Source organism: Porites lutea, chromosome 9 (genome assembly GCF_958299795.1).
Source record: "Porites lutea chromosome 9, jaPorLute2.1, whole genome shotgun sequence".
Classification (NCBI taxonomy): domain Eukaryota; kingdom Metazoa; phylum Cnidaria; class Anthozoa; order Scleractinia; family Poritidae; genus Porites; species Porites lutea.
Window position 1 is genome coordinate 6137590 of NC_133209.1, and position 12331 is coordinate 6149920.

The 12331-nt window shown below is 38.2% G+C and overlaps 1 protein-coding gene across 1 annotated transcript; it reads left to right on the forward strand.

The window, feature by feature from the left end:
• The first annotated feature begins 4507 nt into the window (after window positions 1–4507).
• LOC140947608 (uncharacterized) lies at window positions 4508–11138 on the forward strand. The gene is made up of 4 exons (XM_073396756.1): window positions 4508–4680; window positions 5446–5628; window positions 6793–6825; window positions 10839–11138. Coding segments are annotated over exons 1-4 (306 nt in total). The 5' UTR covers window positions 4508–4592; the 3' UTR covers window positions 10841–11138.
• The last annotated feature ends 1193 nt before the right edge of the window (window positions 11139–12331 follow it).

The following is a 12331-nucleotide window of genomic DNA, read 5'->3' on the forward strand; positions in this document are numbered from 1 at the left end:
CATAACTCTCAAAACTATAAGCTAAGGCTCATAAGGCGTGGTCAAAATCTTTCCCGAAAACAAACAACTTAGCATATGGTCGGGATCAGTTAACCCTTTCAGTAAAACAACAACAACCTCAGGCTTATAAGGTTCAGATTATCAGACTTCGAAGACATATTTCGCGGTCACCTTCCCTACGGAACAATTAAAAGTTTGCACTCAAGAATATACACATTTTGCGGACTTTCAAACTGATTGAAAAGGCGTGGTCAAGTCTTTAAAGTCATAGACTTGTTTCATGACCACTGCTATTCTTTTTAAGCAACAATGTTTAAATATCAGAGGCCAGTTTATACAGGATATATTTAATACCCTTTATGGGAAGACGTAAGGTTAAGAAAATAGTTACTCTAAAATCCAGAGCCATCTTACACTTTTAAAAACGAATATCAACTCTTTATGAAGATTTAACCTTATTCCATTCCCTGTCATTAGTACGTTTTTCTCTTTTTTTTTTACGCAAGTTGCGTTAAATGGTAATTAAGTAATTATAAGGTGATTTCATTTATTATCTAGGCGGGGTTTAGAAGATTAAAGGAAACGCGAAAAGTTTATCTGGGAGGGGTGTTGAGGATTATGATAAAACACAAAATCTTTACTTTTATAGGTACAGTCAGTTTTGATGTTTGAAAAGAAAACGATTTTGCTGTTGTTGTTTTACATATTGTTGTTTTTCATGTTGTTGTTGTTGTTGTTGTTGTTGTTGTTTTTAAATCACAGGTGCTCCTAATCTCGCTTGTTTTCAAGCTATTTTTGCTCATAAGGTCGCTGCCTCATTTGGCTTCACCGCCGGTATAAAAAAGGCCAAAGGTTCGGAAAATCTATTTAGAAAATGGTCTTTATATAGTAAGCTAAACCAAACTCTCTCTTTCACTTCACAGCCATGCATTTAATGCTACCAGACCGAAAGAACGATAAAAAGAAAAATAGAAAAGGAACAAATGGCCAGTTTCGCTACCTCTCAGCGGAAATGCTGCAGAAATCTCGCCAGATGAGTCAAGAACAGAACATGTGGAAAAGGCAAATCGAAAGAGCAGAGTTCCGAGCTTACGGAACACGTCCCTCTGGTCAAAAAGCTTTGGATATGCAAATCAACATCAATGCCACACCAGCCGAACAGTCAAATGGTCAAGTTAGAGTGCACTATTGTAGTGATACGCCTTTGTATTATGAAGAAGCAGCATATCGGGTCTATGGAACACCACGTGCGGATTGCAAGAACGACAATAATTGAGTTTGACGAGTTCAAGAAACACGGTAGAATGCTCTGAAATGCGGGTATACAGCTGTAGTCCTCAACGATATGGCAGGGCTTAAACGAATTGAAGGCCTGGCCCTGACTTTCCATGACATTTTCTATGAACTTTCCGGTATTTTATGTCCTTGGGTTTAGCTGTCACTTTCGAAAATTGTCAAAACTATACTTATTTTTGGTGAATTTTTTTATCTAACTCAGTTTAACAAACACAAACTCTTGTTTTCACCGAAACGCGTTTCGTTTGCGCTTTTTTCTCTCTCGTCTCTACCTTATTTTGTTCTTGCTTTCACATTTGCAGTCACTAATCTACCACTAACTCATAGATCAATTTTACGTGACTTTCCACGACCGACAATTAAACTCGATGACTACCCAGGTCTGGAAAATAATTGAAATTCTTAATTTTTATGACTTGCCAGGACTTCCTTGATCCGTAGGAACTATGTATCACCTCTTGTAAGGGAATCCAAGACAGACTTGAATTCTGGATTCCTCGCCGTGGATTCCAGATTCCAGGTACTGATTCCAGTCTTTTTCAAGGGAACTCTAATTCTGGATTCCAATCTTTAGTAGGACCCCAGATTCCAAAGTCCATGATTCCGGATTCCACGAGCAAAATTTCCTGGATTCCGGTTCGGACAGCAGTGTACTATATGTACAGAATTATGTATGACAAACTAGTAGTCCCTTAACTATGTCACCAAAATGGTGGTGCAATAATAATGATGACCATGACGATGATGATGATGATGATGATGAAGAAGAAGAAAACAGATAGGAAAAGACTAGGAAGGGCAGGAAGAGAACAATGACACCACAACTTATCAAGTTGATGTAATAAATAGTGAGTTATGTTTTACTTATCAACACTTAAATTGATTTAGATAATTTCTGCCAAGTTTTTGTCTATCAGCCTATAAAATTCTCTAATCATTTGTCAAAGCTTTGAAAAAAGTGCAATAACACCTCCTAAGCATAATATATGAGCAAAAAAAAAACCTGCTTTCAACAAAATGTATGCTTAACACATTCATAACTCAACTGCACATAATCACCTACAGGAATGTACAATATGTGAAACCACCTCGCTTGGTTTACATGTATATTTAAAACCATCTCTCAAATAATTTTTTGTAGTGGAAAGAAATCTCTCACCCCAAACCAAAATGAGCACCAATCGGTCAAACAGACCATCAAAGAAAAATCAGCAAAAAATGATGCCTTGAGGACCAAACCAGAAAAGCAGAAAAGAAAGCAGGCAACAAACCTGCTGTCGGTGTGTAGGAACACACAAAAGTGACTCACATGCTAACTGGGCAAAAAGAAATACAAAGGATAAATAAATAAATATAAATAATAAGTAATGATTTGGAGGTAGCACATCCACAAACTGGTTCTTTGTCTACCTGATTCCTGGTCTAGCTGGAATTTGAAAACGTTGGTTTTTGAGGAAACGGGAAAACTGGAGTACCTGGAAAAAAACCTCTCAGAGCAAGGGAGAGAACCAGCAACAAACTCAACCCACATATGGCGTCAACGCTGGGATTTGTTGTTCTCAATCAGGAGCCATTCCATTTTTGCCCTGACTGAAACCCCTTTGGTCTCTAAGGTTGTCGATGAGTTTGAAATCAAGTAAAATATCACTCAATTAAGTTAGGGATGAAATTGAACCATAGCAGATAGCACGCTGGTGAGGAAAGTTCTAAGTACTGTAAACAGTGTAAAATTGTATGTTCTGTAAACATCATGTCCGATAGCTAGCGCCTAGTGGATTTTGTGATCAGGCTAGTGAATTTTGACCTTGACTCACCCATTTTTGGGGGCAGCTGAAATCACAGAAGAACTGTAAGACAAATCATTTAAATTTATAATGAACTCATGTGGATCAAATGATGTCTTGATCTGACAAAGTGAAATTATGAAAATTATCATTCATTGTACCATCTGCCTTTTCATTAGCTAGGAACCTACATCTAATTTTGGAAATCACCCAACAGATATATATAGTTAGTTATCTTAGAGAAGAAAACAGACTAATCTGTAGGTTGCCAGCACAATAATGCATGCTTTCCAAACTCAATGTCAAACTGTTACATGTGATGGTGCATTTATCATTGGTTTCTTCAAACAATTTGTAATTAAACAAAATTAATATAAGATTCAGATTACAAGTAGTTTTTGTGATCCAGAATAATCAAGGTTATCACAGGGCTGATAACACTCAACTCACCCTGATTATTCCATAAAGACACTATCGAATAATTGTTTATTGTTATACATAGTACTCATTTCATGTCTTCCCATTGGCTAAGAGCCAGACAGTTAATTTTGGAAATCAGCACAATCTACAGATTAGTTAGTTATCTGCTGGCAGATAACTGACTAATCTATAGGTTGCACGCACAATGCATGATTTCCAACAACAGCGCAAAGTGTGTTCCATGCAATGCTGTGTTCATCCTTACTTTCTTCAAAACAATGTGTAAGAAAAAAAAAGTTTTTGAAATATCCTTAAATAATCAAGGTCTCAGTATTAAAGTGTTATCAGCCTCGGCCTTTGGCTTGGCTGTTAACACTTACTCAACCTTGATTATTCCAGATATCAAAAAACCTTTTCTAATAATTGCTTATTGTTATTACAATGAATTAATTAATAAAGCAAATAATTGATTAACTAAAGGTGTAAATTGATAATTAATAAAATAATACTAAATTATCTATTAATCCTACGAGTCAGCAAGCTGATAAACTGACTTCTTTGCACCCTGGTGAAAGACGTCACAACAAATTCTAGTCAACTTCTCCTTCTACTTTCGCATCAAGTTATATTAGCCTCTTTTCCAAATGAGGCTTCAATAACTTATGGCAAAGTGCTCATAACCGTGCTCAGTCCTTAATCTGATGCTTGCCATACATGCTTTCACCGGCAGAACCTCGAAATTATTTTGCTGACATGCAAAACATTGCATCTCTAAAACCATTCAAATTACTAAGAAAGTAAGAGTGAAGAGATTTCTTACTGCAGCGTAATGTCCGTAATAGTTATACGGTGCTTTTCTCGGATCTTGTCCATTTTCATCCCATTCAGCGTGACCTAGCTGCGTGACTGCGTAACCTTCATCTCCAACCTCGTCCCCAGACCCTGGAGAAGAGATTAGCCTCCATCTCGAGCCGCCATTAGTGACCAGCCAGCGGTACTCCAAAAAGGCCTGGCCGCTAAGATTTTGCCTGATCAAGCGCCATCTTGGATTTTGCAGATCACTTGATCTCTGTTTTTAATCAAACTTAAAACATGATTAGGACAGTAGTCTGGTTCGGAGTTGGCGGTTTCTTTACAGCATGTTATGCTAATCTTGTACGAGGTTTACCCATGTGGAGAAGTAAGTATTTATATCGTATGTTTCCCTTGGTTGTCTTCTTGGTGTTGGTTTACTGTATTGATCGAGCGTGCGTGGGATCACCGATTCAGTTTTTATCAATTTTGGCCAAAATGCTAAGAAAGTAGTAAAGTAATCAATCCATAACTTTAACACCCCCTAAATTTATGTTCTCTATTAGTTAGTTTGTTGTACCTTTGATCAGTCAGTAAACACAAATTTTACAGCTGTATTGTTGTCGTAGTTGTCGTTCCCAGATTTCCTATATATTTACTGCAAGTCTATACATGCCTTGCTTTCTTCGCTTGTGTGAGCCCTTTGAGCACCACCACTGCCTGTTGCATTGAACATTACGTCATTACTTGATTAGAAATCAGCCAATCAGCATTTCACATCCCATTCTGGGACGCAGACATTCAATTTTATGAGACAGGAATGCAAGCGCTCCTTCCCCTCTTCCCTTCCCCACCCTCGTACCCTCAGGAACCCCAGGAGAGCTTGCCCGCAGGCTAGGTAACATCCCAGACATTGCAACTTGCTTTGTGAAAGAAACAACAACAACAGCTGGAAAATGTTTATATTAAGTCAATAATGACGTTACTCTGTTGAGCTGTATGATAAACACCTTGTTGAGAAAAAGAATTTGAGTCACTAATGGGTAAAATAGTGGACAGAGGAAAAGACATCAATGGAAGAAGTTTTCTGCCTATTGTTTTTATCCGCCATTATACAATGTATCACTGTAAATGTGCCATTTCACCCCTACAGAACCCTTGATGCATGTTTTCTGGACTAGTGTCGGTTTAGGTCTGGGCTACAGAGGGCACATATTTGAAGAAACCTCAGAAGAGAGATATAAAGAGCTGATTAAGAAACACAAGAATGCACCTTGGTACCCCAAAGGTCAGCTTTTAGCCGAACGATATGCAAGAGAAAAAGCAGAAAGAGAAGGTGAGTTAAATGAAACCCTTATAAGTTAAGTTCAAAAACTTAACTTTGTGATTTCCATTCACAACCCAGGCTTTCAAACTGACATTGGTGAGTGGGACGGCACTAATGTCAAATCCTGCACACCAGTGTGCAAAGAAAGTAGTGTCTGATAGCCTGGAGCTAGTAGCACAGGAAAAAATAACAGATTCCCATTTTTGGATATTTTAGGGTATTTAAAGAATACCCACAAAGATCTCAAATTTGGAAGAGTGAGACAAGTCCCAATCAGGGAACTTGGTTGGGAATTCCCTGGTTGGGACTTGTCTCACTTTGCCAAATTTGGGATTTTTATGGGTATTCTTTAAATACCCTAAAATATCCCAAAATGGGAATCCATTATTTTTTCCTGTGTGGGTTTTACTATCGGGCTAGTAAATTATGTTCTTAACTTGCCTGAGAACTGTTATCAACCCTGCTGAGCATTGGGCTAGTTGAAATGACTTTTGGACTAGTACATGTTAACTACAGTGTGCCCGAATGACAAGCTGTAAAACTGACTTTCTTTGCACCTGCACACTGTGTATTTTGACATTTTTGTGTATTAATCAGCGTGCAAAGAAAGTCGTGCCCGACAGCCCGGGGCTAGTGGATTTTGCAATCGGGCTAGTGAATTCTGTGCTTAACTTGCCCGACGGGCAAGCGAAGATTTTTCGGAGAAATAAAATTACAAAAGTACTGTAAGGCAAATGTTTTAAATTCCTAATAAATTCGTGTGGACCAAAAGTCGCTCCAACGAAGTGAAATCTGCAGAAACAAGACGAGGTATCGCATTACATGTCAGACGAGGCGCATAAAGTAAAAGCAGATATTGAAAAAAACTTCGGAGGTAAATGTTGCCCGTGACTAATTTTTACTGATTCAGAGAAAGCTATTTGTCTAAACTTTGCTTCATAATCATTTGCAAGGAACGTAAACAAAAGGTTTCGATCCTGAACTGAAGTGAGAAATTTATTATTTTTTTTAGCAGATATTCGTCACGTGCGTGTTAGGTGCTTGTTGATTTTTTTTCGGGCTAGTAAAAATGACTTTCGGGCTAGTAGATGTTAGTTACAGCTTGCCCGAAGGGCAAGCTGTAAAATTAACTTTCTTTGCACCCTGATTAATATATTTCTTTTCTCCATCTAGCTGCAATGGCTGGAATGGAGCAGGCAGCTGCTTGTGAGTACATGAACATTTTTTACCAAAAATCGTTTTCAACACTGTTTATAGATACCTGTACAAAGTAATACATATAACTCACAATCCATAACATACTCCCTTCAAGAGCTTTTTTGGGCCCGGATAACTTACAACCCTGTGTGAGACTCTTCCAGACTGCTTCTTGCACAGTTTAGTTATTGACTGTTTTGACATGACATCACAGCGGCCATACTGGTGTTCCAAAACAATGAAGCAGTGGCCAAGTTGTGTTGAAAGAAAATCTGCTGGAAGTTGACCTCTTTTCTTTTATAATGCTTTCCTGTTTTCCAATAAGTAGACATAGATGGTGGGCAAATGAGTGAAAACCCTCTATTAATGAACTCCCCCTATGTGAATGTGAATTAATAATAAACCTCCCCCTCCCAAAGTGAGTGATGGTGTCTTGTAAGTGGTTTTTAACGTTGAGTTACAGGTATCCCAAGCTCACGAGTGAGAATAGTGTCGTGTAACAGAAATATTACTAGGGGTACCTTCCGGCAACTGCCAACGAGGCGAATTCGTTTATCTTTTGTGGAATGTGCCTATTCAGATATATATATATATATATATATATATATTTTCATAATTTTAGAGGTTTACAATGGATTTTGCTATAGAAAAGGATGGCACCCAACTTCAAAACAACAACTTTGGCACACTCTAGGCTTTCACTTTTATTAAACAATAACAACATAGCTTGAAGCTTTGTTGGTAAATATGAGCAAGTTAGCACTTATGTTTCATAGAAAATTCCATTGTATCAAAACTATAAATGTTAGAAAGAAAAATGAAGTTCAAATGAGGCCTTTGACTGCTGAAATTAAAAATAATAATTAAATTCCGAGCAACAGCGTCATCAGGGATAAGAAAAATATTTCGCGTGGTAATATACATACGAAAAGGTTGGTGTAAAGTAAAATACCAGTATGTAAAAAGCACAAGAATGGGGTGGAATGTATCAGAGGTATAAAAATATAAACTTAAATAAAATACAAAGATCTAATGAGCGAGTGTCACAGGTCATAGATTCCCTTGAAAGGCATAATGATAGTCTTCAAAACAAAAGGTCCGCAAATTCATTGCATTCCTCATGGGAGTTTTGGGCTGTCTCAATGTAAATCAAAAAAACATGCTGGTTGACAAAATCTAAAGACATGAATAAATTCTAAAATAGGTCCGCAAACCTGTTGAGGACTGGCTCAATGTAAATCGATCTGCGAAGAACACGTTAGTTCTGATATAAGTTTTGAGAATATAACCCTATGCCTTGATCAACTACTGCTTAAAATTCAATTCACAAAGCAAAAGAGAACACAGTAAACCTGGTTCTGAGTGGAGAAGCGAACACGCTACCTCATTGTAAATCGAGCTGCAAAGAATAAGCTGGTTCTGACAAAAATTTGAGCGTAAAACCCTATTCCTTGATCAGTTGCTGCTCTAAACACAATTTATAAAGCAAACCAGAGCACTAATTGCCCTTTCAAACTAGAAATCGTATTAGAGCTTGTTAACCTGTTATTAGAGCTTCCTAACCTCTTGAACAGACAACCAACAGCTGCACACTGAATCACCCAATATTTCGGACCACGAGTTATAAATACAAGACCATGACGTCACTACGCAAATATGGGGTCTTACTTACACCCAAATATGTTCAAAAATGCAAATTTTAGAGGGTTATGCAGAATTTGAGAGTTTTTGCCTACATCGTGCGGGACTATAAATCTGCCGCCGAGGCAACCACGCTTCTTAGCTCGGTTGCTTCGTGGGCAATAAGGGTTTGTATGGAAAATTTATCAATCATTATTTAGGGTATTAAAACATCAAAACTTCTTACTTTGTCTCCTTGTCTTGTTTATGGTAAAATGTACTGTACATGTTCCCCATCCCGGGAACACATTTCACTAGTGATATGCGTTTCCCTTCCCCGGAAACACATATCACTAGTGAAATGTGTTCCCCTACCACTAGAATTAAAGCGATATGTGTTTCCCAGGTAGGGGAACACATATCACTAGGGATATTTGTTTCTTGGGAAGGGGAAGCGAGTCACTAGTGATGAGTGTTCCCCTACTTGGGAAACACATATCCTTAGTGGAATGTGTTCCTTTACCCGGGAAACATGATACGTGCTTCCCGGGTCAGAGAACACATATCACTGTTTCTTTTTTAGGGGAAACACATTTCACTAAGGACAGGGGAACACATATCACTGTGACATAACAGTGATATCCCTAGTGATATGTGTTCCCCTACCCGGGAACAGAGATGACTACTTGTGAAACACATATCCTTATTGATATGTGTTCCCTTACCATACCACACATATCACTAGTTATATGTGTTCCCTTTTCCGGGACACACATATCCCTAGTGATATGCGTTCCCGTACCCGTGGAACACATATCTCTGGGTATATGTTTTCCAGGAATGCCATGTGTTCCCTGGTAGGGGAAACACATTTCACTAGGGATATGTGTTTGGGGCAACACATATATGTGATATCACTGTCATAACTATGTGGTCTCCCATGATATGTGTTCCACCGAAGACATATCCCTAGTTACATGTGTTTCCTGGGTAGGGAAACATACTGATGCTACGATCACTGGTGATATGTGTTCCCCTACCCGCGAAACACATATCACTAGTGATACATGTATTTTCTTAGCATTTCTGGCTGTCTCAGTGTGATTCTAGCAAGCAATATATTTTTTCATTTGGTTATAAAATTATTAGAGTTATAGAGAGAGAGAGTGAGGGTAGAACTATAATTATTGTAAAAATCCCGCTGAAATGGCCAGAAATTCTAAGAACATACCACAAACAAGACAAAGTGACAAGGCAAGAATATTTGATGTGTTTTTATTTCTATTTTCATGCATTGAATAACGATCAATAAATTTCCCATACAACCCTTATAATATTTCTGTTATGCAACACCATTCTCACTCATGACCTTGGGTACCTGTGTTTGAGTGGGTGAAGGAAATCCTGCGTTGTGGTTCTATTCAAATGAATTCTCTGTGGCAGTACTTTCACATGGTACAGTTTTCCAGTCAATATAAGTTGGAAATAGACAGCAGCCCAAATAAAATCCACATTACATTAATGGTGGGATCCTTTGTAAATCAAAGATAGTGCAGTTTTTGTTGTCTAAAATCATGTGCTGTCACTAGGCAAGTCTACCATCTTGAATTGTCACAAATTATGCTTACGTAAAGACAGATGTTCAGACACTTAGGCCTTTCTTCAAGTTTTGAAGCAGCCACAGCAAATGAAGATTCACCCATAACATCTCAGTGGTTAACTCGAAAGCTAAGCTCCTCTGACCACCGTACACTTCTACCCAAGCCATTAATTTTTTTTCTTCCTCTTCTTCTCCTTTATTAGTATTCCTACCTTACTATATATAATGTAAATATTTTATAAAGTGTGAATAATAAAATTGAATTGAAAAAGAAATTTAGTGTCACCTTAAGCTTTCCACTTTGATCGCCAGTCATAACGAGTGAGCTCAGCTGTAATAGGTGTTATGGGGCTACAGCCCTTAATGACAGCTCTGACTCTCATACAATTATAAAACATTTTTGGGCTTCTTCTTCCACGTTAAGAGATACTTAACTACTAACATTTCCGGCTTGAAGGTACTAATTTATTGACTCTTTTCTCTTTTGAGTTCTGTAAGGCCTAATCCCTAAGAAAGATTAGCATGCAATTGCCCATTGTAATATCGATGTTCAGTCAATCAACTGTGTCATGAGAATTTAACACTTGATTACCCAAGATGCTTCTCTTGTTACTTCAACTTTAGCCACTTTTTCCTAGGATATACATGTAGCATAGGACAACACAGGAAAATGTAGATTTTGACGTTTTAAATCCATCAGGGATATTGAATAGCTCTATTGCAGTCCACCCAATTCAATAACTACTAAATTACATTGTAAAGTTTATACATGATCTCACTCTATGCATTTAACTCCACACAGGAATGAAACTGCCTTTTTGTGGGAACAAGCCAACATTTTTCAAGTCAATAAAAAGTCTTCTGTGAGAGAAATCAATGGCCTTTCATGTGCCACATTTCACTTTATTACTGTGAGACTACAGGTGCAAGAATGACTGTGGTTGTGTGACGTTTTTCTTCCCTGGAAACAGTTTACTTGTTACACTGAGAAACCCTAACTTTTCCTTTTAATAAAGTGATTAATTTTTGCCTTCATTTGTAAATAAGATAGGATCATGGTGGATTTGATGTCATTAAAAATAAAGTAATTTCTTTATGTCCACTGCTATATATTTTATTCATTTTTTTCTATCGTTTCACCTATTTCACGTCCCTTGTACCGCTCATGACGTAATCAGTTTTAACGGTCAAGGTCAACTTTGTCATCTCACTTGTGCAGGGGAAAAGAGATTTGCCAGAGTGAGTCAAGGAAACCGAAGAAAAACCTGGAAAACCATAACAAGTGGACCCGAAAATTCCAATTGAAATCCTGTTCCATTGCCTACCTGCAGTTCTTTTCATCTAACCCTACGATACAATACAGGGACACCCAACGGGACATTTTGAGAAAAAAAAAACTAAAAACAACTTCAAAGCATTTTTGGAGATTGTTGGGAAAAATGTATCTGTTCCTCTCTCCCAGCAAGACTAATGGAAGAGTTCTCAGCCAGCAATGTGCACCTACTACAAACTTTTGTAACAGGTTGTAGTTTTTTACGTGCGGATTTGTTGCTCTGTTGAAGGGATGTTTTCCTGTCGGCGAATTTTAACTGAGAGAGGTACTTTCTCACAATAGGGACAGGGTAGTCTCTTTCTATCATGCGGTTTTCTAAATTTTTGATGTTTTCTCAAAAGTGGTTTGAGAGGAATCAGTCCTTAGACGCCCGAGCGCTTCTCCTTTAATGAAGCATTTCTTCACGTCTGGTTGTTGACGCGAGTACGTGAAAGGCTTTTGTTGGCTCATGGGCTCCTGGTTGGTTTATGATGTCTTTGCACGTCTAGGATTGGTTCCTTGTTGAATCTAACCCCTTTGTTCACTTTTGTGTTCAAGAAAGTGGTCTCTATTTCTGACATCTCAGCCGTGAATTTGATAGTAGAGTGAAAGTTATTTGCCTTTTCCACAATTATTTTTAGCTCTCTATTTTGTCTAGACTTGTGTTCCATAAGGAACACTCATCGTCAATATACTATCTTTTCCAAAACAGCAGTTCAATATCCCTACTAGGTGCCCAGAGACTTTTTATGGGCGGTGTTCGGTTCGGCAAAGTCTTTATGGTGACCCACGCGAAAAGCGTTTTTTCTCGCGGCTTCGCCTCAAGTGACTTCTGCCTTCGGCCAAAGATCTGTCGGCCTGCAGCCGAAGCATCCCGCTGCACGCGATAAAAATCCTCTGGTGACCGCGGTACGGTTCAATACAGCGCTGTCCCTACATTGGGTTTTCTATTCTGGCCATGAAGATGTTAGCAAAAGCAGCAG